The sequence below is a fragment of the Bufo bufo genome, chromosome 5, assembly GCF_905171765.1.
Source record: "Bufo bufo chromosome 5, aBufBuf1.1, whole genome shotgun sequence".
NCBI lineage: Eukaryota > Metazoa > Chordata > Amphibia > Anura > Bufonidae > Bufo > Bufo bufo.
Genome location: NC_053393.1, coordinates 170,202,209 through 170,229,931, shown reverse-complemented (window position 1 = coordinate 170,229,931; position 27,723 = coordinate 170,202,209). Strand labels below are relative to the sequence as shown.

The 27,723-nt window shown below is 43.5% G+C and overlaps 1 protein-coding gene across 1 annotated transcript in view; it reads left to right on the top strand.

Moving 5' to 3' along the window:
- LAMA1 (laminin subunit alpha 1) overlaps window positions 1-27,723 on the top strand; it is a 170,965-nt gene that overhangs the window by 90,330 nt on the left and 52,912 nt on the right. Inside the window, exons 23-33 of the mRNA XM_040432573.1 lie at window positions 60-296; window positions 3,858-4,001; window positions 4,220-4,399; window positions 7,434-7,619; window positions 9,087-9,214; window positions 18,057-18,177; window positions 18,269-18,406; window positions 20,800-20,921; window positions 21,630-21,716; window positions 23,065-23,258; window positions 26,471-26,613. Of these exons, the coding sequence (XP_040288507.1) occupies window positions 60-296; window positions 3,858-4,001; window positions 4,220-4,399; window positions 7,434-7,619; window positions 9,087-9,214; window positions 18,057-18,177; window positions 18,269-18,406; window positions 20,800-20,921; window positions 21,630-21,716; window positions 23,065-23,258; window positions 26,471-26,613 (1,680 nt within the window). The remainder of the gene's footprint in view (window positions 1-59; window positions 297-3,857; window positions 4,002-4,219; window positions 4,400-7,433; window positions 7,620-9,086; window positions 9,215-18,056; window positions 18,178-18,268; window positions 18,407-20,799; window positions 20,922-21,629; window positions 21,717-23,064; window positions 23,259-26,470; window positions 26,614-27,723) is intronic.

The window sequence follows — 27,723 nt, the reverse complement described above, 5'->3', positions numbered from 1 at the left end:
TGAAACAGTTCTCAAATGCATGCACACAGTGTTATTCATATTACTCTGAATTATTGTAGGAATGCAACTGCAGCCGGCAGGGCTCCAGCAGGGTCCAGTGTGACCTTACAACTGGCCAGTGCCCATGCAGAGAGGAGTTTGGTGGGCAGAAATGCAATGCTTGTCTATTTGGATACAGACAATACCCCAACTGTATTTCTTGTGACTGCGATGCCAAGGGAACCCAGTCTGCATGGTGCGATGATGAACAGAAAGTGTGCAGCTGTGAAGAAGAAACTGGTACCTGTGCTTGCAAGGTTAGTAACTGTGCAAGAGCAATAGACTGTTAGGGGGTCATTGACTAGATATACGCCAATACATATTTTGCGCTGCAATCTGTGACTTTTCCCCGCTCAAACCAGGTCTACAAACATCTAAAACGGCGGTCTTAATAAAAGACCCCCTTATTGTCTGTGCATAGGCAGGCGCTACAATGTCTTAAACTAAGCAGTCTATGGGATTTCATGCTCAACAAGAGAAATGCCTGATTAGACACTGCCATCTAGTGGGCAATTTCTGTATTTACCAACCTTTAGTTCTATAGCAACATTTCATTATACACTGCTCAAAAAAATAAAGGGAACACTTAAACAACACAATGTAACTCCAAGTCAATCACACTTCTGTGAAATCAAACTGTCCACTTAGGAAGCAACACTGAGTGACAATCAATTTCACATGCTGTTGTGCAAATGGGATAGACAACAGGTGGAAATTATAGGCAATTAGCAAGACACCCCCAATAAAGGAGTGGTTCTGCAGGTGGTAACCACAGACCACTTCTCAGTTCCTATGCTTCCTGGCTGATGTTTTGGTCACTTTTGAATGCTGGCGGTGCTTTCACTCTAGTGGTAGCATGAGACGGAGTCTACAACCCACACAAGTGGCTCAGGTAGTGCAGCTTATCCAGGATGGCACATCAATGCGAGCTGTGGCAAGAAGGTTTGCTGTGTCTGTCAGCGTAGTGTCCAGAGCATGGAGGCGCTACCAGGAGACAGGCCAGTACATCAGGAGACGTGGAGGAGGCCGTAGGAGGGCAACAACCCAGCAGCAGGACCGCTACCTCCGCCTTTGTGCAAGGAGGAACAGGAGGAGCACTGCCAAAGCCCTGCAAAATGACCTCCAGCAGGCCACAAATGTGCATGTGTCTGCGCAAACGGTCAGAAACAGACTCCATGAGGGTGATATGAGGGCCCGACGTCCACAGGTGGGGGTTGTGCTTACAGCCCAACACCGTGCAGGACGTTTGGCATTTGCCAGAGAACACCAAGATTGGCAAATTTGCCACTGGCGCCCTGTGCTCTTCACAGATGAAAGCAGGTTCACACTGAGCACATGTGACAGACGTGACAGAGTCTTGAGATGCCGTGGAGAACGTTCTGCTGCCTGCAACATCCTCCAGCATGACCGGTTTGGCATTGGGTCAGTAATTGTGACTACCAGAGCTTTGGGACGTTCTCACAGCTCTGTTTCTCCACCCCTGTGATGATGTCACTACTAGAGCTGGGAGGAGTTCTCATTGCTCTGTTTACTTTTGGTTTCCTTCCTCCCAGCTGTTCCTCATGCGTTTGATTTCCCTCTCTTTATATCACCCCTCCTCCTATTGTAGGGCGTGGATTATAGTTCTCATTTCAGTTGTAGCTCTTGCTTTAGTATCTTCACTTGTAGCTATCAGTTCACTGGACCTGTGTTCTGCTGCAGCAAGCACTCCGGATATTGCCAGCTGTCCTTGGATCCGTCTTCTCTGCGGCTGCAACACCTTCAGCTAAGTGTACAGACATTGTTGTGTACCAGATCATTTTCTGACTGGATCTGAGGTGGCCACGGTTCCCTCCATATACTGAGTAGGGCACCGGTGGCCGTGCCCCTTCCACTATTGTAGGGGTTACAGTGGTCATCAGTCTTAGGTACGTGGGCATGCCTCGTTCCGCCATTTGGATCCGGGCATGTGCTTAGCAGCATAGGGAGAGCTTTGAGGGTCTGACAGGGGTCACCCTTTATCCTCCCTAGTTTGGGTCCGGTCAGTAGCTCTTTTACTGTGTGTACTATTGTTGCTCACATACAGCCGTGACAGTAATGGTGTGGGGTGGCATTTCTTTGGAGGGCCGCACAGCCCGCCATGTGCTCGCCAGAGGTAGCCGGACTGCCTTTAGGTACCAAGATGAGATCCTCAGACCCCTTGTGAGACCATATGCTGGTGCGGTTGACCCTGGGTTCCTCCTAATGCAAGACAATGCTAGACCTCATGTGGCTGGAGTGTGTCAGCAGTTCCTGCAAGACGAAGGCATTGATGCTATGGACTGGCCCGCCCGTTCCCCAGACCTGAATCCAATTGAGCACATCTGGGACATCATGTCTCGCTCTATCCACCAACGTCACGTTGCACCACAGACTGTCCAGGAGTTGGCAGATGCTTTAGTCAAGGTCTGGGAGGAGATCCCTCAGGAGACCGTCGCCACCTTATCAGGAGCATGCACAGGCGTTGTAGGGAGGTCATACAGGCACTACTGAGCCTCATTTTGACTGATGTAATGTCCTTAAAACAAAAGTTGGATCAGCCTGTAGTGTGTTTTTCCACTTTAATTTTGAGTGTGACTCCAAATCCAGACCTCCATGGGTTAAAAAATTTGATTTCCATTTTTTATTTTTGTGTGATTTTGTTGTCAGCACATTCAACTATGTAAAGAACAAGTATTTCAGAAGAATATTTAATTAATTCAGATCTAGGATGTGTTATTTTTGTGTTCCCTTTATTTTTTTGAGCAGTGTAGAAAGAGCAGCTAACATGACTTACTCTAGACTCTTAACTATAGATCACTGCAGTGGATGCAGTCTCACTCAGGCTCTGGTGCCTAAGGGAGGAATGGCCCACCGGCCACATAAGATGACAAGTTATAAATGAAATGTAATAGTTGTAGATTTTACATCAGCATCCAGGAACCTAAGTTAAACTTCCGGGATAGTTTTCTGTGTCTCTCACGCCACTAAAAATACTACAGTGAGACTTTATGTGTTATATGTGTAATAGTATTTTACTTTTAAACTTCCTTTTCAACTTGACGGAACTAATAGGACCTGCTCTACATACATTTCCAGTGAGTGTTGGGGTAGAGCCGCACACTCAGGTTTCCTGATGCAGTTTTGAAGCAAAAATCAGGAGTGGATCATAAAAGGAGAAAAATTATAAAGGACAGACACAACCTCTCCTCTTTTCTGAATTCACTCTTGACCTTGGCTTAGTACAAAACTACTGTACATCATGAATTCGTGACCATGTGGCTGTACCCTTAGGGCCAGATGAGGAAAATCTCATCTCCTGCGACCATACATGTAAAATATTATGGTAATATTTGTACTGTTTTTAGGCATCCATACAGTTTAGGCTATTGTTGGCCTAAACTGCCATGTTTCAGGGGACTGGCCAACAATCTAATATGTATGGGGCCCTTATGACTCTCCCAGATGATGTCAGGGATGAGAAGTCAGAGAGTGATCTTGTTCACCAAGGTGATAAGCCACCACTAGAAGTATCTAGAAGTATCTGTCAGCGGTCTGAGATGTCTAGCAGTGTGTATGTGTATGGGGAAATTGGGAAAGATACTGTAGATGTGAGACGACTGCTATTGAAGGTGCATGGGCACCTTTACCCCTTGTATCATTCCCTAGGATCTATCAGTATATGGTTAAGATTAGTCTACTGGAGTTTGTACAGAAAAGTCACAGCAATGTATTATGATTTATTTTCAGGACTGAGCTTGTGCGGAACATGTGCAATCACTATGTAATATGTATGTGTGTCCAAATCCCTTCTGCTGCAGGAAAACGTCGTTGGAAGCTATTGTAACGAATGTAAAAGTGGGACTTTTGCGCTTCGTACTGATAACCCTCTTGGTTGCTCACCATGCTTCTGTTCTGGGGTTTCCCAGTTGTGTGCTGAGATTGAAGACCATGTGCACATCCCGGTAAGTCCTTCAGAGCAATCGGAGTACAGTTAAATGACCTAAAAACAACTAAGGTCTTCATTTATAAATCAAATTAGACATAAATGTAAAGTTATAGAACTTGTAAACTTCGCCAGAAATAAGCTGTGTTCCGGCATGACATATACAGCACAATTGAAATTTTACATTGAGCTTTGCATAACATCTAATTAAAATGAATATCTGGAAATGTGTTTTAGATTTCCCTGGTCCCGGGCCAGTCCCTTCTCCGTGTGGTATCTCTGGGTAATATGGATGGGACAACAGATGGAGTGTTTTCCGAGGAGGTTGATATGCTGCTAGATGCATCGATCATAAGGCAGACCCTCTTCTCAGATACGTTCTACTGGCGGTTGCCAGAGCAGTTCCTGGGTGATAAGGTAAGTCCAGTGTCTTATGAGCGCTGTCATGTTGATCTTGTTGGCTAGGTTATTAGTACTGTAACTATATTCCTGACATGATGGGTAATTCAGGGGGTACAGTAAGAGCCCACTATGGGACTCCTGTTGTTAGTGTGAAATACATTATATTGTATTGAAGTAATTCTGAGATATGTATGAGCAAATCAAGAGGCTAGCTCAGTCCTCTTAAAGTGATATTCTCATCCAGGAGATTTATGGCACAGTGATAGGTGTGGATCCTACCTCTGAGACATGCTCCTATCTAACGAACGGGGCCCAAAAGTGAATGGAGAGCAAGTCCCCTATGCATAGTCACCCCTCCATTCATGGCTATGGCACGTGTAAAAATAGCCCAGCTCTGTTTTCACGGGCTGTTTTTTGGAAGTTCCATAGTCATGAATGGAAGGGTGGTGTCACATGTGTGGCTGGCTTTCCATTCACTTCAGGACCTTGTTCTTTAGATAGGGACCTGCACCCAGTGTTCCCTCTAAGCCTTGGCAGCTGCTGAGCGGGGTCGGCTTACAGCAGGGCACAGCACCATCAAATTTGGGCGATAGGAAAACCTAAGATAATTGTCACATCAAAGAGCATACCGTGTAACCCCTGCACCATCCCGTACAATACAGTATAATCCCTGCACCATCCCGTACAATGCAGTATAATCCCTGCACCATGCTGTGTAATATACAGTATAATCCCTACACCATGCTGTACAAAATACATTATAATCCCTGCACCATGCCATACAATATATAGTATAGTTAATACACCATGATGTACAATATACAGTATAATCCATACACCATGCTGTACAATATACAGTATAGTTCATACACCATGCTGTACAATAAATAATATAACCCCTACACCATGATGTACAATATACAGTATAATCCCTACACCATGCTGTGTAATATACATTATAATCCATACACCATGCTGTACAATATACAGTATAACCCCTACACCATGCTGTACAATATACAGTATAATCCCTACACCTTGCAGTAAAGAATGCAATTTAATCCCTGCCCCATGCCGTACAATATACAGTATAATTCATACACCATGCTGTATAATATACAGTATAGTTCATACACCATGCTGTATAATATACAGTATAGTTCATACACCATGCTGTACAATATACAATATTACCCCTACACCATGCAATACAATGTACATTATAATCCATACACCATGCTGTACAATAAAAAATATAACCCCTACACCATGCAATACAATGTACATTATAATCCATACACCATGATGTACAATATACATTATAATCCCTGCACCATGCTGTATAATATACAGTATAATCCCTGCACCATGCTGTACAGTATACATTACAATCCCTGCACCATGCCGTACAATATACATTATAATCCATACACCATGCCGTACAATATACACAATAACCCCACATTGTAGGTGTTATATTGTATATTGTATATTGTACGGCATGGTGTCTGAACTATAGTGTATATTGTATGGCATGGTGTATGAACTATACTGTATATTGAACGGCATGGTGTATGGATTATAATGTATACTGTATAGCATGGTGCAGGGATTATAATGTATATTATACAGCATGGCGCAGGGATTATATTGTATACTGTACAACATGGTGCATGGATTATAATGTATATTATACAGCATGGTGCAGGGATTATAATGTATACTGTACAGCATGGTGTATGACCTATACTGTATACTGTACAGCATGGCGTATGAACTATACTGTATATTGTACGGCATGGTGTATGGATTATAATGTACATTGTATAGCATGGTACAGGGATTATACTGTATATTATACAGCATATGTATGGAGGTTACACCATGCTGGACAATATAACCCCTGCACCATGCTGTACAATAAAAAGTATAAGCCCTACACAGTGTAGAGGTATACTGTATATTGTGTGGCACAGTGTATGCTATATGTGTATAACAAACATATTTCACATGAAAACTTACAATTACTTGGCCCTTGGGGATATCGGACGCCACTTCAACATTTTGGCTGGGGGGCTAGGTCTAAGAACATGCCGTCCCCTTCTCTTTTCCCCTCTTTTGCCGCAATGCACATGTTCTCCTCTTCCAATAGCAGCAGCGCATGAGGAAGGAGGCGGGGCCAGCTTGGAGCGCCGCACAGGAACTTCCTGACACTGGATAACATCAGGACGTTAAGGGAACTGTGGGCAGTATGTCGGGTGCCTTTTCTGACTTCTAGGGCCACCCACTACAGCAATGCACACAGTGAAAATTGTGTGCATTGCCAGGGTGGGCTTCCCCAGAGTACAGAACAGGCATACACCATTACATGAAGTCCGGGCTGCGGCGGTGAGCGGGCCTGCAGAGGTCCTGAGTGGAAGCACAAAGGAAGCTGCGCGCACGCGCAGCTTACAGGGAACACTGCCTGCACCTATCATATATTTATGGTGTATCCTATCAGTATACTATGAATATCCCAGATGCGGCAAGCCCTTTAATAAATTTGGTGCATTTTCTGACAGTCTGTTTCCAGAAATATTTGATCTATAAGTTAAGCTAGTCTCTGGTGTAAATTACAGTAAATTTGTTGGGCCAACAAAGTTTCATCCACTTTCTTGAACTATGACGAGTGGACTAAAAGTAGAAAAACTCACACATTTTTGTGCAAAACCGGAACACATCACAATTTGAAAATTGACTTGTTGGCACCGCAGTAACTAGCAATTTGTATTACAGAATTTTATCTGCCCCATATAAGACAATGGAGGCTGAAACCCTAATATACAGTACAGACCGACATTGTTGTATATAGGACAAATACATCTCCATAATAGAAAATGTGATAATCGATGGATCATCAGCAACATGAATGTTCAAAAATGTGTCTAATTTCTATATAAACACTGTAATATATAATTTCCTTTAATAGTATTTTAGGATTTTCTACCCTTCTCTCTGATTTAGTACTTGGAATATTTGATATTTTATGCACTGTTTTGTCTTGTGACAGCTAATGTCCTATGGAGGGGTAATGACATATGTTGTGGCATATTATGGCCTTGCTGATTCTGGTCCTTCGGATTTGGAGCCACTCATTATAATGAGCGGTGGACATCTCAGAAAGCTGACAATTTATATGGATAAACCAAGTCCTGCTATTGGTATTAAGAGTCAGATAAAAATTCACATGAAGGAGGTAAGAATTCTGAGCAGTGTGTTATCAGATCCAAAGGATTGTATTCGACCCCATAGGTTTTGCTTTCAATTTAAGACTCATGAGGCAGCTGGTGCCACCACCAATATGTCTGGGCTGAAAAATGTGCACAACTTAACCTGGGCATCTCCTTTATATTGTACAGTATTTATCTATTTTTGACATCAGATATCATGTGTGATATTTTATTAGATTAGATTTCTACATTTTTGGTTTTTCTGGGTACCAGTATTATTTTTCTTGAGAATTAAGTGTGCAGTGCACTTATATGTGGGATCGTGGATCCCTAATAGGATCTTTATCGTATACAATATTTTAACCCCTTTGTCTTGCTGGCTATAATAAAGAATATTATATTTTATATCTTTAGGATGTACTGCTTTTTGATACTTCTTTTCTACTTTATACTATACTTTGATTGAATTCATGGGCTATTAGCATTCTTAGGGCTCATGCACACGACCGTATGCCCTCCGGGACATACGGTCTGTGAGCGGGCCATATGTCCCAGGGCGGCATACATCGTGAGCACGGGAGCGCACAGCATCATAAGCTACTATGATGCTGTGTGCATCGGGACGCCCACGGGGCTATTGTCCTGCACTCATAATATTATATGAGTGCGGGACATTGGTCCCGCGGGTGGCCCCGATGCGCACAGCATCATAGTAACCTATAATGTTGTGCACTCCCGTGTGCACGATGTATGCCGCCCTGGGACATATGGCCCGCTCACGGACCGTATGTCTCGGAGGGCATACGGTCGTGTGCATGAGCCCTTAGTGTGCACCCCCTTTCTTGTTATTATTGGTTGTCTCCAGTGTTAACACCATAGCACACCTCGCTGATCATGTTAACACATGCTAAGGGATCATTCACACGACTGTATGAATGAGTCCGCATCGGTTGGGGATCTATTCATTTCAATGGGGCCGCAAAAGATGCGGACAGCACACCGTGGTGTGCTGCCCGCATCGGTAGTTCCATTACGCGGCCCCACAAAAAAGGTAGAGCCATTGCGGACTAAAATAGGCATTTTCTATGACAGTGGCAGCCATGTGCGGTCCGCAAATTGCGGAACACACACAGGCCAGTATCCGTGTTTTGCAGATCCGTTAGTTGCGGACCGCAAAACTCTACGGTCGTGTGAATACACACTCACTCTGTAGCTGTTTTGAAAATTGTTTCATCCTCTGGACAGCCACTTTCCATGTTCTGCTTTGTAAAAAAAGTTAAGTGTTTTTACACATTGTAGTTACAGAAGGGCTATAATTATCTGAAATCTGAATGCTAATCCACTAGTAGATATAATATATACTAGATGCCATGTACTGTACATATAAAACGTCATGGCAGATAGTATGTGCTCGGTGGCTGTCTAGGTTTTTAAAGGAACCTATCGGAGAAGTCGTAGATCATAACTGCTTTTTACCCTATTTTCCACTTCAGGATAATTGGAAATATCATAACTCTGTGTCTGAAAAGTCAGTTACAAGGAAGGATTTCATGTCAGTTCTAAGCAACATTGATTACATTCTTATAAAGGCGTCATATGGCTATGGAGTACAACAGAGCAGGTATGTCTGTGAGATACAGTAGGTACACCTATACATTTATATACTCCATGTGCTTTTCTCTGACAAGCTTTCGTTTTACAAGTTTAGCACTACAAAGTATAACATCACCAAAAGCTTTTTCAGATCCTTTCGTTTAGACATAAATCTCCATGAGAGTATTTCACAAATTATATTATTTTATCAGTGGGATACATGTAGGGATTGTCAAAGATGAAGAAAATATACCACTTATTATTAATAGTACTACTAACATAGTTACATAATGGTAAGATTGAAAAACGACATGGGTACATGAAGTTCAATCTATATTCCTACCATGTCGATCCAGAGGAAGGCAAAAACCCAATGAGGCGGATGCCAGTAACCGCATATTAAGTGAGAAAAATTCCTTCTTGACTCCAAGTATGGCAACGAGAAGAAATTCCAGGAATCAAGTACCTACTGTATACACTGATCTCCCCATACATTCTGGCTACTGAATTGGTTTGTTTCTGTAAGAAGATCATTGATTTCTGCAAGCTCGGTTCAGATAAATGGTTGTATAAAAATGCTACACGCAGGGACATAGCTAAAGACTCATGGGCCCTGGTGCAAGAGTTCAGCTTGGGCCCTCCCCACCTTCCCTCGGTGCTTTGTGCCCAGAGGCACCTAACCTATTTGCTGCCTAAGGTAAAAATTGAAACATCCCACCCATGCCAAATTCTCAACCTAACTCATTCCCTCCAGTCCTGCTGTTAAAGGGGTTGTCCCTTTTTTTTTTTTACTACTAATGACCTATCCTCAGGATAGGCCATCAAAATCAGATCAGCGGGGATCTGACAGCCAGCACACCCGTACATCCAGTGACATCTCCTCTGATGTAGATATTCTCTCTCCTCATCTTCTCCTTTCAGACCAGACATTAATGATGATTTCTTTCAGCCATCTCTTCTCTCTGCAGAGTTTGACAAACAAATATCTTAGTTTCCTCCTTTTATATTATCCTCCCTACCTTCTCAACACCCCATCCTGCCACCCCCAGAAACAGTTCCTCTGAAAATACTGGTATCACACAGATAGTGCACCAGTAAAAAATTACCCCTTTATATTGTGCGCCAGACAATACAAAAATACCTCTTTATATTGTGTGCCAGTACAGAAAAAATACCCCCTCACCTTTCAGATTAGACCCCCATATCAAACCTTGGATGAGACCCCCATCTCAGACCAGACCTTTTTTAGACCTCTATGTCAGACCCCATATCAGACACCCATTAGACCTCCATGTCTGAAACCCCCATCTCAGACTTCAGACCAGACCCCCATTAGACCTCTCAAACCCCCATGTATCAGACCTCAGATCAGACCCCTTTTAGACCTCCATGTCAGACCCCACCCAATATCAGACCTCAGATAATACCCCCTTAGACCTCCATGTCAGTCCCCCCAATATCAGACCTCCAATAAGACCACCATTAGTCCTCCAGACTCCCCCATATCAGACCTCAGACCAGACCCCCATTAGACCTCTCAAACCCCCATTAGGCCTCTCAGACCCCCATATCAGACCACACCCCCATTAGACCTCCAGACCCCTATACAGACCTCAAGAGCCCCCACTAGACCTCAGACCAGACCTTCAGACCCCCATTAGATCTCCAGACCTGCATTAGACCTCAGACTTGACCTCCAGACCCCTTTAGACTTCCAGACCCTTACTTACCTCTCCTGCTCCACCGCCACTCTCCTGGTCCGGCGATCTCCCAGGCTCTCTTCTTGAGGCCCACACTGCACAGTCACCTGACTGTCTGCAGTATCAGGTCACAGTGTGCTCTGTACGTCCTGATGCTGTAGGCAGCCAGGATACAGCAGCGCGGGCCCTAAGAAGAGCAAGCAGAGAGGAGGGGTAAGTACAGCGGTCACATCGCTTCACTCCCCTGCCACCTGCATGCTAGTGAGCGCTTCATAATGGAAGCGCTCATTAGTATTCCCTTTATAAGATGCTGCACCTCAGTGCTTTGTGGCCAGGGGCAGGGAAGCACATAGCGCCTTTGTGCTGCTTGAGGCAAAATTTTCTAACGGCACCCTCCCCCCATGCCCAATTCTTGACCTAACCCCTTCAATCCAGCCAGAGGTGTAACTTGACCTGCATGCACTTTCTATAATACTGGTGTCTTCTAATGTGCACAAGGGTCTTTTGGCCCCCTCAGGCTCCTGGGCCTGCTACCTCTGCACCCCCTGTAGCTACGCCCCTGCTGAAATCTAATCCAGTCTGGGGCTTGAGTAGATTTCGATCTAGTCACATGGACTGGCAGAGGATACACCTACTTTATGACGAGGTCTGCACCTCGTCATAAAATAGCAGTCTTTGATAAATGGCCAACATGATAAAAAGTAACTTTATAAATACATGTAATATGACATTTCAGAGGTTTCAGGTTGCATTTTAGTCAGGAGCCATTCTACTGACTGTTATTACTGTTATTAGAATCAGCAATCAATCTCCAGCAGTTCCTACAGTATAATACGGTGTGAAGATTACCATTTCTCTTCATTATTACACAGGCTGTACTTTTGACAAGTAAAATCTAAGCAGCATATATACAAAGTTATGTGAACTGTAAATAGGGGACTTCAAATTTGGTCTCGTAATAAGATTTATGTAGTAATTGTTTAGGTACATGCTGTATTACTGTTTTTCCTGATGACACTAAAACTTAAAACTCAGTTTGACTGTGAAATATTAAAGACATATTTAGATAAGCTGGCAGCGTGGGCAAGGACATGGCAGATATACATTACCTGCATAAAGCTAGAGACAACAGAACAAGAGAAGAATTTGGGTATTCTAGTTACACGTAAGCTAAGCAGGAGGACTCAATTTCATGTAGCAGCTGCAAAGCAAATAAGATATCAGGGTGTATAAAAAGAGAGATAAAACCTGTGATCCCAATGTAATATTACCTCTTTATAAATCCGTCATAAAACCGCATCTTGAATATGGAAAGGGCTCAAAGGTCAGCGACTAGCTTATTAAATGGGTTGGAAGGTCTCTCTGATACGGAGAAGGTTGAAAAATTAGGCTTGTTCAGCTTGGAAAAGATGCCTGATCTCATTTCCATGTATAAATATATGGGTGGTCAATACAAAGAACTGGCACGTGATTTATTTGTTCCAAGGACATTCATTATGTATGCAGGAAAGATGATATAGAGAGCTGCTGGAGGATGCATGGGTGAACACAACGATCAAGATGGAAGATGCTCAGTTGGGTTCAAGTCTGGGAAGTTAGGGGGCCATGTTAGTACTTGGAAGTCTTGGTCATGCTCTTCCAACCAATGTCAGAACTTTCTAGCAATGTGACATGTCACTTTGTCTAGCTGGAAGATTCCATCCTCCCCAGGGAAGACAATCAGCATGTATGGATGTACGTAGAGATTAGTGTTGGGCGCAAATATTCGAATAGCGAATATTAATCGCGAATATCGGCACTTCGAGAATTTGCGAATATTTAGAATATAGTGATATATATTCGTATTTTCGAATATTCTATATTTTTTTTTATCCCAACCCATGATCCCTCCCTGCTTCTTGCTTGTGGGCCAATGAGAAGACTGCAATGTCTTTGTCTGAGCTTAGCAACATCCCTAGCAACCAATAGGAAAGTTGCCTACCCCTTACTATATAAGAACCTCCCCAGCAGCCATTTTCTACAGTTTTTTTAAGTTCTGAGAGAGACAGCACTGTCATTGCTGTGCTCTGTGCTTTCCACGCTACTTTAGATAGTTAGATAGCTTATATATATAATACAGATAGTTAGTGGGAGGTAGTCAGTGTAGGTTATATCCTGATATAGTGTAGCCGATAGGTTCCAGTGCAGGGTGTTAGGTAGTGGGAGAGGTTCTGCTGTCCATACATACATACATACATACATACATACATACATGCTACAGACATAGTGCTGTGATGTCACAAGTTCACAACAATACTTAGTGCACCAATCAGTAATATGTAGTCAGACCTGATAAAATGTGAAGTTTCACATATTGCGCCAAAATATGTGCATCATTAATTTCGGATTAGCGCAGTTGCGAATATATTGGAGCACTCTATCTGCATATAAAGCCATTTTTAATGTTCTTCCGTGCCAACAATTTTCTCCAGTCTCAGGAAACTTCTAGCAGCTTGGAAAATGTAGCAAAAGTGACCCGCGCCTGTATTGCACTCGCTTTACGCGAATATTACATTGCCGATTTTCGCAATCAAGAAAATAATAGCCAATTCGCAAATATATGACGAATATTCTGCAAAATATTTGTGAAATATCGCAAATTCGAATATTGCCCCTGCCGCTCATCACTAGTAGAGATGAGTGAAGTTTTGAAAAATTTGAGTGGACAACTTCGCCGAAGCTAGCCAAGAAATTTGATTTGTTAGGAATTAATTTGTTGTGAATCGCTATAAATCAGATATACCCAGGACACTCTGCCTTAGGGCACTATATAGTCCTTCTTAATTGTTAATGGCCGTGCAGCACCTTTAAACAGGGGCTGTTGCTGGTATGTGGTTTGACTAGTTAGGTGCGTGGACAATATGCAGATTATTGCTGTTCTTGCCTGCAATCTCCTGCAGGTTATTTGACAGTAAACACAGAATACTAATCAGCTCTTCCATACCCACTTCTCCAACCCCAGCGCTCTCCTGTTCTACATTCTTCTGCCATTATGGGTGATCTTGCATTCTCGGGGGTTTTTACTTTCACTTTGTAATATGTGGAGCAGCCATTATAGGAAAAACTAATTAATTACCATGAAGCGCGAGGAAATTCGGATTTGTTGTGAATCGAAGTTATCCTAAACTTCAGACCAAATTCCACTTCTAATGCTCCGCTTCGCCCAGCACTAGATGTACTAGATCAAATGGGTTGAGAGTGCCTTGCACATGTATAAGTCTGCCCAGAGAATGCCACGAAACCATTCCCCAAGACCATAACGTTGCCACCACTAACTTGTGTTCCTCCAGCAGTGGTTGCAGAGTATTTGTTGTCTGATGTTTCTCACCTGACACGCCAACATCCATCCGTTCGATGAAGCAGAAAACGTGACTCATCAGCGAAGGCAACCCCTTGCCAATCAGCAGAGGTCCAATTCCAATACTGCTGCAAAGCATTTTCTGCCGATGCAACTTCCTTAGCGGTGGCACAGTGACTATCTGTCTGCCTCAGTGCCCCGTATGGTAACCCCTGGTTCCAGATCCGTCTTTAACACAGCGCAAAAGGGGCAGCTGCCTTGGGCCCAGTTGCTCTTGGGGGGCCTAAGGCAGCTGCCTCTTGAGCCCCGCTGGCCACTGGTGATGTGTTGGGGCGGCGGCAGGGCACAGGGAGATGAGCGCTTCCATTGTGGAAGCGCTCATCTCCATAGTCATCTGTATCGCTGTCCTCAGGACAGCGATACAGATGGAAGTGCTGCGGTGGGGCAGGGGATGGAGAGGCGTCTCCCTTACCCGTGCCTCTGTAAGGCTGCAGGCACTAGGCCTGCAGCCTTTCAGAGGCCGATGAAGGCGGCGCGATGACGTCATCGCGCCTTATGAGCCATGCAGCGCGGGACACAGGCCGGAAGAGGCTTGCATCACATCGCTGCCAGCCTGATGGATGTAAGTTTAAGTGTTTATTTTTTTTATATGGTACTACTACTGGCACATGATTGGGGGGCATCTATGGGGGCACCTGTTACTGGCACATGATTAGGGGGCATCTATGGGGGAACCTGTTACTGGAACATGATTGGGGGGCATCTATGGGGACACCTGTTACTGGCACATGATTGGGGGGCATCTATGGGGGCACTTGTTACTGGCACATGATTGGGGGCATCTATGGGGCCACTTCTTACTGGCACATGATTTGGGGGCATCTATGGGGGCACTTGTTACTGGCACATGATTGGGGGGCATCAATCAGGTACTTGTTACTGGCACATGATTGGTGGGCATCTATGGGGGTACCTGTTACTAGCACATGATTGTGGTGCATCTATGGGGGCACTTGTTACTGGCACATTATTGGGGGCATCTATGGGGCACTTGTTACTGGCACATTATTGGGGGGCATCTATGGGGGCACATCTTACTGGCACATTATTAGGGGGCACTGTGGGGGCATATATGGAGCACTCCTTACTGGCACATTATTGGTGGCACTTTTTACTGGCACATTATTGGGTTGCACTATGGGGGTATCTACTGAGGCCACAAAGAAGGGGTATTTTGTATGGGGGAAGGGGGAGAGGAACACTATGGGGATTTTACTGAGGCCACAAAGAAGGGGTATTTTATATGGGGGGCTCTGTATAGGAGCATTTTATACTGGGCACATTATGGTGGGTACTATGGGGAAGGGGAGAGAGGGGTACTATGGGCTCATTTATGGGGGCACTAAGAAGAGGTATTTTATACTTATGGGGGACACTGAGGGCATCTACTGGGGCACTATATATGGGACATTTTATACTGGTACATTATGGAGCTCACTAGGAAGAAGGGGGAGAGGAGCTCTATGGGGCATTTACTGGGGGCACTATATAGGGGTATTTTATACTGGCACAATATGGGGGCACTATGGGGACATTAGCTCAACTGGTGGGATTTAAAGGGGGTATTTTTTGCACTGGCACATTATAAGGAGAATTATTACTACTGGGGGGGCATTATGATGGGCTTTATTACTACTGGGGGTCTATGGGGAACATGATTACTAGTATGGGCACTATGGGAGCATTATTACTTCTGGGGCACAGTGGGGACATGTTGGGGGCAATGTAGGAGCACTATTACTACCATGTGTGCTCTAGCCGAGAATTATTCCCATTGGTGGGACTTTTGGGAGCACTAATACTGTAGGGGCACCTTGGCACAGTATCAGCTTACCACAATTATTTTTGGGGGACGTTATGTTTACACTATGAGTGTCAGGGGCACTATTTGCTGGGCGCAGTTATTTTAGGGCACTGTGTGTCAATAATTATTGAAGAGCACTATCTGCATTGTACTACTATTATCAGGGGGTTTATCTTTTTCTGCAGTATAGTATTGGGGAGCACAGCGGCACAGTATTGGGGGTGGTAGGATGATTCGTCCAGAAGATGGGAGGATGATGGAAAAGTAGTAAACTTAGATTTAGTTTGGCAAACTGCAGAGACGAAAAATGGCTGAAAAATGGTGGTCTGGTCTGAAGGTCTGAAAGGAGAAGATGAGGAAACAGAACATCTACATCAAAGAGACGTTACTGGATGTAAGAGGTATGTAGGGGTGGATGGAGGGGTTAGTAGTACAGTACTATCTGCACATTGTAAAAAAAAAAAAAGTAATCTGCAAAATACTATATATTTGTGTCAGAAGTTGTGCTTTTTTAATTTTTAGAATAATGATACAGCCATTTTATTTGATACTTTTGTGCTGATTCTTTTTTTTTTCTCTATATTAAGGGACACTATAGTCACCAGAACCACAACAGCTAAACGTAGTAGTTCTGGTGTCTATAGCATGTCTCTGCAAGCTTTTTAATGTAAACACTGCCATTTCAGAAAAAAAGGCAGTATTTACATTACAGCCAAGGAACACCTCTAGTGGCCACTCATCATTATTAAAGTTTACTACTCTACGAGGTGTGTGGATTTTTTGTGTGTGTGTGTTGTGGTGGAGGGCTTGATTGCATGCTAGGGTGTGGGAAGGGGGGATCCAGGGGGCCCAAGTAAATTCTTGCCCAGGGTCCACTTAATATTAAAGACGGCCCTGCCTGGTTCATTTTAGAGGTGATATGCTCCACTGTAGCATGCCGGTCCACCCTTGAGCACCTTCATAGCCGATGTTCACCTTTCACATGAATGGCATGTAGTGCTCCTCAGTTTCAGGTCACCTAATCGCAATGGTACCATTTGTCCACTCATGATGCACTTTCAACACAGCAGCACATGACCATTTCACAAACTGTGCAGTTTCAGAAATACTGCCACCTTTGGCCTAAAAGCCAATAATTATCCCTTTTTGCAACTCTGATAAATTGCCCCTTTACCCATGACAGCAACGAGGGATATGTGTGCAGACATCACGCACCTTATATACCCACCAAGCCAGCTCATGACATGTGACTTCTATTATGAGCAACTCAATGCCTTCTTCGAAAGCAGGAAGTGGTCATAATAATGTGACTCAATTTTGTAACTGTGATCTTCAGGTGAAACTCGAAAAATTTGAATATCGAGCAAAGTTCATTTATTTCAGTAATGCAACTTAAAAGGTGAAACTAATATATGAGATAGACTCATTACATGTAAAGCGAGATATTTCAAGCCTTTATTTGTTATCATTTGGATGATTATGGCTTACACTTTGAGCCTAGAGTATTGAACCTTTTCCCAATATTCTAATTTTAAGTTGCATTAATGCAACTCCTTTTAAGGCCTCATGCACACGACCGTTGTTTTGCTCCGCATCCGAGCCGCCGTTTTGGTGGCTCGGATGCGGACCCATTCACTTCAATGGGGCCGCAAAAGATGCGGACAGCACTCCGAGGGCTGTCCGCATCCGTGGCTCCGTTCCGCGGCCCCGTTAAAAAAATATAACATATCCTATTCTTGTCCGTGCTTTGCGGACAAGAATAGGAATTTATATTGCCGGCGCCCGTTCCGTTCCACAAATTGCGGAAGGCAACTCGGGTGGCTTCCGTTTTTTGCAGATCCGCGGTTTGCGGACCGCAAAAAACGGAACAGTCGTGTGGCTGAGGCCTAAGTCGCATTTCTGAACTAAATGAACTTTTGCATGATATTCTAGTTTTTTGAGTTTCACCTATATATTTCATTATTAATAGGATATCAAATATTTCAATGGACATTGCGGTGGAAGCAGCTGAGATGCATTCTGTTCGAGAGGCAGCTCCTCTTATTGAGATCTGTGAATGTCCCCGTGGATATACAGGACTCTCATGTCAGGTGATTTGCAGAACATTCTTCATCACTTTGCAGTTCATTATATCAGTAAAGCTCTGCTCCATATAACAACTTTTATCTTTTCTATCATCAGGAGTGTGCACCTGGCTATTACAGAGAGAGAGTGATGGAAGTGAATTTGCTTGAGTCGCAGCCATTTATTGCCCCCTGTGTGCCTTGTCAGTGCAATAACCACAGTGAGGTTTGTGATCCACATACTGGAGAATGCATGGTAAGCTTCATGTATGGTGGCTGGATAAGTCATAAGGCATACATACGTATTTTACTGATCTGATATACTTACTGCTGTTGTCTGCTCTGTAACAGTCAGGATATATTTATTAAATGAGCTGGGCAGTATCTAGGACAGGTTGTTTTTTTACACTCTAATTAGGTTTCAACAGTGAAATGGATTGTAAACTTCTGACAATACAAACCCATAAATCTCGCCAGATAGCGTTGGTGAGCTCTATAAACCTCAAAGCATTCAAAAATAGATTTGGGTCTAAAGTTCAGGGAATAGATGAGCAGCGGCTCTGAGACACAAAGTGAAGGGGGAATTGTAACCACATTACTGAATCCAACAAATCTATATAAGAACTTTAGAAGGACAAACGCAGAGGTGTGAGGTCATTACATCTGCTGAGCAGGCACATAGAAGTAACTCTTTATTTTTAAAATGACTGTGTTGCCCGATCTTCTATCCTTAAGCAGCAGATATTTACAGGGGACCCGGCGGGAGATGAATTTTGCGGGGTCTTTTCTGACAGGGTCTGAGTTTTCTTATCTGCCCCGTTTTTCCCTGTGAAATGGAGGAAGACATTCTCAACACTGAGTTTCTTATCCCGACTAACGGCCCCTTTACATGGCCCAATGGAGCAGAGGATTGTTGAGAAGGAATCGTTGCCTGCTCGTGGAGGTGAAGTGCTGCATTTACCTGCAAAGATCCCCTCCACTGTATGGGGATGAGAGATGGCCATTGCTATTGCTCATCCTGATATACAGTAGATTTATTGTTTTTCGGGTCAGCACAGTCTGCTGCCCTGAATCGATGATTGAGGTGTCTGCATGAACAATTGTCTCACCCAATGCACAAGCTATTCGCTCGGTTATCAGGTGATCCGTGGCATCTTCAAACGGGCAGATTATAAGGAATGAGCACTCATACAAACGTTTATCCCCAAAAATATGCCTGACAATTGGGCTGTATAAATCCACCTTAGCCACAGGCCCTTGATGGAGATGGGTTAGCTAATGCAGCTATACAGCTTGAAGGCTCCTTGTGAATGCTGAACCCCTGTGAACATGACTTCTGGTTAATAGAAAAGGAGATTAAATGTGTCTTCACATGCAGCAGATTTCCGTTCTTTCCATCCAAATTGGGTTGTTTTGGCGGCAGTCACATGGATTTCTGAAAGCCTCATTCCGGTGAATGAAGCAGATTTTTTGTTGTAGAATATTCTTGTAAAAGATCTACTGCGTGTGAAGGCACCAAAAAAGGTTGTCTCACAAATAAAAAACACTTTAAAAAACACTTCATCCCAGCAATTTACTAAAATACTTTAATCACCTCGTGTGTAAAGAACAGTGTAGATAGCAGTTCACAATAACTTAGTTGGCACTGACTTTTTAAACTATACGCGGTATGATCAAGTATTAGTATGCTAATCAATTGGTACTGTCATGCTTCTTGATCGTTTCCAAGTAACAATCTTTTTTTGTCTTCGTTACGTGGGTAGACATGGAATTAAACATTGACCAAAATGGTGAAAATGTTAATGAGGATTTCTTAAAGGATAACTGTCACATTTAGACCCTAATTTCAATTTTCATATATGTAGTTACTAATAACATGATATTCCAGAATCAGTTACTATTAGACTGACTTACCCCATATTTAATAAGATTCAGCCCTTAGCAACCAGTCTGCATAAAACAGCAATTTCACTATTCAGTTAAGATGGCCGCCACTGCCCTCACCCTGAGGCTAATCCCGCCTGCCCTCACTAGCCAGTAACAATAGCCCCCCAAAAGTGTCAGTAACAAGAGCCCCCCCCCTAAAGGGTTAATCTCCTGCAGCACAAAGAGGCCCTCTTACCACATGTTGCTTTCATTTATACACTGAGCGGATGGCAGATCTCCCTTCCCTGTTGTGCGCTGCTTCAACTCTGCATTCTCCAGCTCTGCTGAGTGAGGGAGCGTCTGCCAAGCGCAGGGACAGGGAGAAGTGCACACAGCCCAGGCACTGTTATCAGCTGCTGGGGATGACCTGGCTTTAATCATTTACTTACAGTCGCTGGCTGTCAGTAATGTGACCTTGCGCAGCCTGCTTCTGCGTCCTCCGTCCTTCAACATATAGACGGACCATGCCTAGCAACCCTATTTTAAGCACAGGTAAAAGTAGGCAGTACAGGGAACAAAACTGTGGAATTAAGGGGTAATTGAATACACAGTGAAAAGTTGAAATAGGGCCACCAAGGAGATATTAATCACCACAATCCAATACTCCAAAAAAATATATATGACAGTTATCCTTTAAAATATGTAAGATGTTCTGCACTGTATTACACGTTTTGCATTCTTTTACATGACTATATTTATTTCATGTTTAATCACATTTTGCAGGGCTGCAGAGACCATACAGCTGGTCATAATTGCCATATATGTGCCTCTGGTTACTATGGCATAGTGACTGGGTCGATCTCAGATTGCTCACTGTGTGGATGCCCTAAAGGAAACTCAAAGAGGTAACTCCTACTCTACAATAATGTCTACCATCTGTCACCGTATTAGTGTGTTTAAGAGGTTTTTGAGTTAAATAATAAACAGGGCACCGGCAGTACAAAATGGTACTCCTTTCCTCCCCACCGCTTCCAGTGTGACACCCCAGCCCTCCCCTCCATTGCTTGTTTTCCTGGCTGCAGCTGTGATATCCCATACACACCACATCACCGCTGCAGCCAATCCTCTCTAGTCATGTCCCTTATTGGCTGCATGTGGCGTGTACGAGACATCCCTGCTACAGCCAGGAAGATGATGCAGGGCCAAAGAAGCAGCAAGAAGCTGCCCAGGTTTTTTTTTTTTTACTTAGACAACTCCTTTAAGTTTATTCTTTTATGAACTTAAGCTTTTTATAAATATAAACATTTACAACTTTATTTCTAGAAATTTTGTGAATTTAGCATTCTTACAATTATAAAATCATATTGGAATGTATAAATTGATTTCTTAGTACTAAAAACTGTTCATTATTTTATACCATGCTGGAAAGATATACATGGATATGATATACATGGTGGATTCTGTGAAAAACAGTGTCTTATGATAGCATTCTTTTGGGCTTTCAACTAATCCTGCACTCATTCTTAAACCCTGTCTTTCCTATGGGTATTGTCTCTGTCTTTCCCAAAGGTATTGTGCCATATTTTTATTTTATTATTATTTTTTTGTCTCAGTTTTAGTCCAACGTGTGTCCTTGAAGGAATTAATGATTTCCGTTGTGATGCCTGCCTACCTGGATATGAGGGAAGACACTGTGAACAGTATGTATTATATTAAATAAGTAATGCCACTTTCCCTTGTCATACAGATAAAACTATTGCTCTAAGTTGAGTGTTAGGCTTGCTTGCAGTCAATCAAATTTCCTTGTTGGCTGCTGCCCAAAAATAAGAAGAGTCATTCATAAAGTGTGTTTTGCTGTTGAAAAACCAAGGTTGCTATTAAGCACTTTGAGGGTCATTTATCAAATTTGCTAAGCCAGTTTTGTGGAGTAAAAAAGTCACCCACGTGCAACATTTGCTGCATATTTTTGCAACATTTGGGGAACCTTTCCACTTTTAAAAGTGGAGTAAAAAGTAGGTAAGGATTTCAAATTAGAGCTCCTTTAAGTCTCATTTATAAGTTTTTAAAACATTGCATCTCCACTTCACTCAACCCCCTGGTATACTATTACATACACTAACCACGTAAGCACGGCCACGCCCCGAACACTACCACGACGCGCCGCATGGTCGGACCCTAACAGAGAAGAGCAAAAGCATTTATATGTTCCACCTGTACTCTCACTGCCTGCAAGTGATGTGGATGTTTTTTAGTACCCAATACAGAAGTCTGGATTCTGTGCTGGGACTGGGTACACCACTTGCAGCAGATTTTGAGATTTTAGTTGTCAAGTGACACTTCTCAACAACTCCTGATCACCAGAACAAATGAGAATAGATATCTAAAAGGAGCTCTGTATCACATAATAAGCCATAAATGAAATTTAAAAGCATATCAATAAAACACCAGCATGCCAGGTAACATCTTATCTCTGGGCTTTGGCTTCTTTGGTTGGTGACCTGTAAGTATGAGGGTGTCTTGACTGTCTTCTATGCAATTGTGCTGGGAGATGGCTGTGAAAGCATAATCAATATGTCCCAGGGTTTCTTTAGGACTAAATGGATGGTTGTCTTATTAATGATATTGATAGGCTGTATTTCTGTGTAATAGTAGATCCCTGTAATTTCTTTATACAGTTTTTCCTGTATAGTCTTTGTAAGTCTTCCCGCTGATCAGGTGTTTGAAGGGGTTGCGTTGTATTGGGAGCTCGATGTTCCCTTCATTATTTACCATGCACTGTGCTCAATATTATTGCTCATTCCCCTTTTACTTCATGCTGTAAAGTTGTACCAGACTCAGCCACTCTACAGAGCCACTCCTGGTAAACCGTTAAGGGGACATGGTTCTGGCCATAGATCTCTTCAAACACTGAATGGTAGGAGTGCTGACTGAGAGCTGGACCCCACCAATCTTCTGATCCTTATTTTGAAGTCTTAGATAACACCTATAACATAAGGACTAACGTGGTCACTAGATTTACTAAATTGGTGATTGTTTTCTTACTCTTAGGTGCTCTCTTGGCTACTTTGGCAATCCACTGGAGCCTGATGGTAGCTGCCAGTTATGTGACTGCAATCCAGCTGGTTCATTGAATAATGATTGTGATAGACTAAGTGGCCAATGCTCTTGTAAGCCGGGGGTCACTGGACGGCTTTGTGATACATGTGAAGTGAGACACATTCTTCTGGACCAGCAATGCATTTGTAAGTTTTTTCTGTTGTATGACTTTACAATTTCATTTTATAAAATGGTACATACAAGTCGCTTGATGACTTGATTTTGTGTCAGAAGATGGCGTAAAAAAGTACAGTGAAATATGACATTTCATAAATTTGAACTTTATTTTAGGCTCTCTTACAGCCTCTTAGAGGTCCTACACAAATGAGCAAAACGTATATACTTTTTTAAGATCATGCAGTGATCCAGAATAACATGTTTTATTGATGTTGGGTAATTCTGAGCTAGGAAATTCTGACGAAATTTGTACAACAGAGCTATACAAATAAACAATACATGAAATGTTAGAATTAAAGGGATTGGCTCATCTCAAGATATGTCATCAATGTCTGATAGGTGCGGCTCCCGCTCGTATCTGCAGAACCGGGCCCAAAAAGTGAAGGAGAGCACACCACGCATGTGCTGTGTGCTCTCCATTCATCACTATGAAAGTTCCAAAAAATAGCCAAGTGATCGTGCTCTGCTATTTTCGGAAGTCCCAAAACGGTGAATGGAAAGTGCAGCTCCATTCACTGCTATGGGTCTGTCGGAAATGGCCGAGTCAATACTCTGCTATTTTCAGAAATCCCATAGCGGTGAACAGAGGGTGGCCACGTATGCTCTGTTCACTTCGGGGGTCCCGTTCTGGAGATAAGAGCAGGTCTCAGATTTTGGAGCCGCACCCATCGTACAGTGATGGCAAATCCTAGCGATATGCCATCAATGTCTGAGATGAAGCAACCCCTTTAAGGTTTGTGCATACAGTCATATTAGCAAATCACTTAATACAGAATCATTGTATGGCTGTCATAGAGATATTGTACCTCCATATACCTTCTATTTAATTGCTTCTAGGAAGAATATGTCCACATATACTAAGTATGGCAATGCACAGAAGCTGTACGGTTCCATGTAATGAGTGGTACTGCCTCTGTGCATTGCACTACAGACTCTTTGAACAGGACTCTTTCATGTACATGAGTCCTCCTAGGATGTTAGTATTTGAGTAGTAAATTCTAATGCAACATAATCCATTTCTTAGGAAAATGTCTTTGGGAATGATAGACCTGTACTGCATGGATATGTTCAGCAACATTCAACTTATTCAAATCTAGCTACTTTTATCATGTATAGGGACGAGCGAACTTCAAGTTTTGAAGTCCAAGTTCGGGTTTGGGTATAGAATGAATTGCGTTATGGATTCCATTACCACGGACTATAACACAATTCTATGACAGAATGCATAACGGAATGCCTTCAGAAGCATTCCGTTATGCATTCCATCATAATACACTGCTCAAAAAAATAAAGGGAACACAAAAATAACACATCCTAGATCTGACTTAATTAAATATTGTTCTGAAATACTTTGTTCTTTACATAGTTGAATGTGCTGACAACAAAATCACACAAAAAAAAAAATATGGAAATAAAAAATTTTAACCCATGGAAGTCTGGATTTGGAGTCACCCTCAAAATTAAAGTGGAAAAACACACTACAGGCTGATCCAACTTTAATGTAATGTCCTTAAAACAAGTCAAAATGAAGCTCAGTAGTGTGTGGCCTCCAAGTGCCTGTATGACCTCCCTACAACGCCTGTGCATGCTCCTGATGAGGTGGCGGACGGTCTCCTGAGGGATCTCCTCCCAGACCTGGACTAAAGCATCTGCCAACTCCTGGACAGTCTGTGGTGCAACGTGACGTTGGTGGATAGAGCGAGACGTGATGTCCCAGATGTGCTCAATTGGATTCAGGTCTGGGGAACGGGTGGGCCAGTCAATAGCATCAATGCCTTCGTCTTGCAGGAACTGCTGACACACTCCAGCCACATGAGGTCTAGCATTGTCTTGCATTAGGAGGAACCCAGGGCCAACCGCACCAGCATATGGTCTCACAAGGGGTCTGAGGATCTCATCTCGGTACCTAATGGCAGTCAGGCTACCTCTGGCGAGCACATGGAGGGCTGTGCGGCCTCCAAAGAAATGCCACTTCACACCATTACTGACCCAATGCCAAACCGATCATGCTGGAGGATGTTGCAGGCAGCAGAACGTTCTCCACGGCGTCTCCAGACTCTGTCACATCTGTCACGTGCTCAGTGTGAACCTGCTTTCATCTGTGAAGAGCACAGGGCGCCAGTGGCGAATTTGCCAATCTTGGTGTTTTCTGGCAAATGCCAAACGTCCTGCACGGTGTTGGGCTGTAAGCACAACCCCCACCTGTGGACGTCGGGCCCTCATATCACCCTCATGGAGTCTGTTTCTGACCGTTTGAGCAGACACATGCACATTTGTGGCCTGCTGGAGGTCATTTTGCAGGGCTCTGGCAGTGCTCCTCCTGTTCCTCCTTGCACAAAGGCGGAGGTAGCGGTCCTGCTGCTGGGTTGTTGCCCTCCTACGGCCTCCTCCACGTCTCCTGATGTACTAGCCTGTCTCCTGGTAGCGCCTCCTTGCTCTGGACACTACGCTGACAGACACAGCAAACCTTCTTGCCACAGCTCGCATTGATGTGCCATCCTGGATAAGCTGCACTACCTGAGCCACTTGTGTGGGTTGTAGACTCCATCTCATGCTACCACTAGAGTGAAAGCACCGGCAGCATTCAAAAGTGACCAAAACATCAGCCAGGAAGCATAGGAACTGAGACGTGGTCAGGTCACCACCTGCAGAACCACTCCTTTATTGGGGGTGTCTTGCTAATTGCCTATAATTTCCACCTGTTGTCTATCCCATTTGCACAACAACATGTGAAATTGATTGTCACTCAGTGTTGCTTCCTAAGTGGACAGTTTGATTTCACAGAAGTGTGATTGACTTGGAGTTACATTGTGCTGTTTAAGTGTTCCCTTTATTTTTTTGAGCAGTGTAGAAGTCTATGGCCTGCATAACGGATCCGTCCGGTTTCTGTTATGCAGGAGAAGACTCCTTGAAGTTCTCTCATCTCTACATGATTCATGTGCAAGAATGGCATGCGATGCAAGCTTTGTGTTCTTTGAGCTCTTTTCATATAACAGAGTACATTTTCATATACTTGTATTGTGTGACATCATTACATCTTGGCTGTCACATATCCGTGCATTACGGTATACAAAGAACCGATACCATTCAGAAGAAGCATGTAGGGCAGATTCACTTCTTGCCCACTGCATCAGTGTTGTACTGTATATGTAAAGAACTCATTTTATACTGTCCTCCCTAGCATGTGATGATGACTGCACAGGACCACTACTAGATGATCTGGATGATTTACATCAGGTTATTTTTTCTATAAACTTCACTGGAATCATTGCGGTGCCTCACGGATTCATGTCACACCTCGAAAACATGACAACACATATTAAGGTACAAATTACAATTATGTCTAATGCATTGCCCATTCACATATGAATATTGCATTTGAGAATTTCTGAAATATATTATATGGCATGGTATACAGAGGAGAACTGCTGGCGAGCTCTCTCCGGTATTGCCCCTGCACCGGATACTGAAGGAGAAGTCAGGGCCAGGCATGATGACATGTACACTGCCAGGCCCTGTCAATCAGAGTGTAGGGGTGTGGCAGCAGCAGAGATAAGGGAGCCTCTAGGAGCAACAGCAACACCCCCGTTGCTCTTAGAGGCTAATTTACATATATTAAAAGTTCTGTTTTCTCATCAACAAAGCCACAGATGGGACCAAGACTTCTTCTGCACAATGATTCTGGTGACAGAGTCCATTTAAAGGGGTTGTCTAAGTTATTATTTTCATGGTTTCAACAACTGGAGATACAGGCTCTCGTATTGCACTTACTTTTTCAAAAGTTTTCAAAATATTCCCCTCCCTTGTCACTGATCCTATACATGAAAGGGATAAGGTATAGGATAGCCCGTGTGAGAGGCACCTATGGCATTGCCAGTGTATCCATGGACTCCTATAGTATCACAGTGATCACTTGCTGACTATTACATGAGCAGAAAGGAAAGGGTTACTGCATTGAGAATGACATAGTTCAACCTCCTACCCCTGTCAAGAGACACTGGTCACGTGATATGGAGGATGGAGGTGTGTCTGTGCCGAGGTGAATCGTACTAGTAGTAAGGAAGCGGCGCTTCCATGAGGTTGCACCCCCCTGGTTCGATGCAGCACTCAGAAGGACTTGCGCAATAGGCGGTAAGAAAGCATCATTAGTGACGCGATACAATGGAAGGGGGTGTGCCTTTGGTGCGATTCATCTCATTGGTGGAGGGGAGCGACACTTGGCTGATGTCACTCTCCCCGCCTACTTGTCATTCCCGGCGAGGCTCACAGGATGGGTTGATATACATGCCAATAGCGCAGTACCCAGAAGGACGAGCGTGATAGGCGGCAAGAAAGCATCATCAGTGATGCAATACTATGTAAGGGGGTGTGCAATTCAATTCATTGGTGGAGAGGAGCAGCACTCGGCTGATGTCACTCCCACCGCCCACCTTC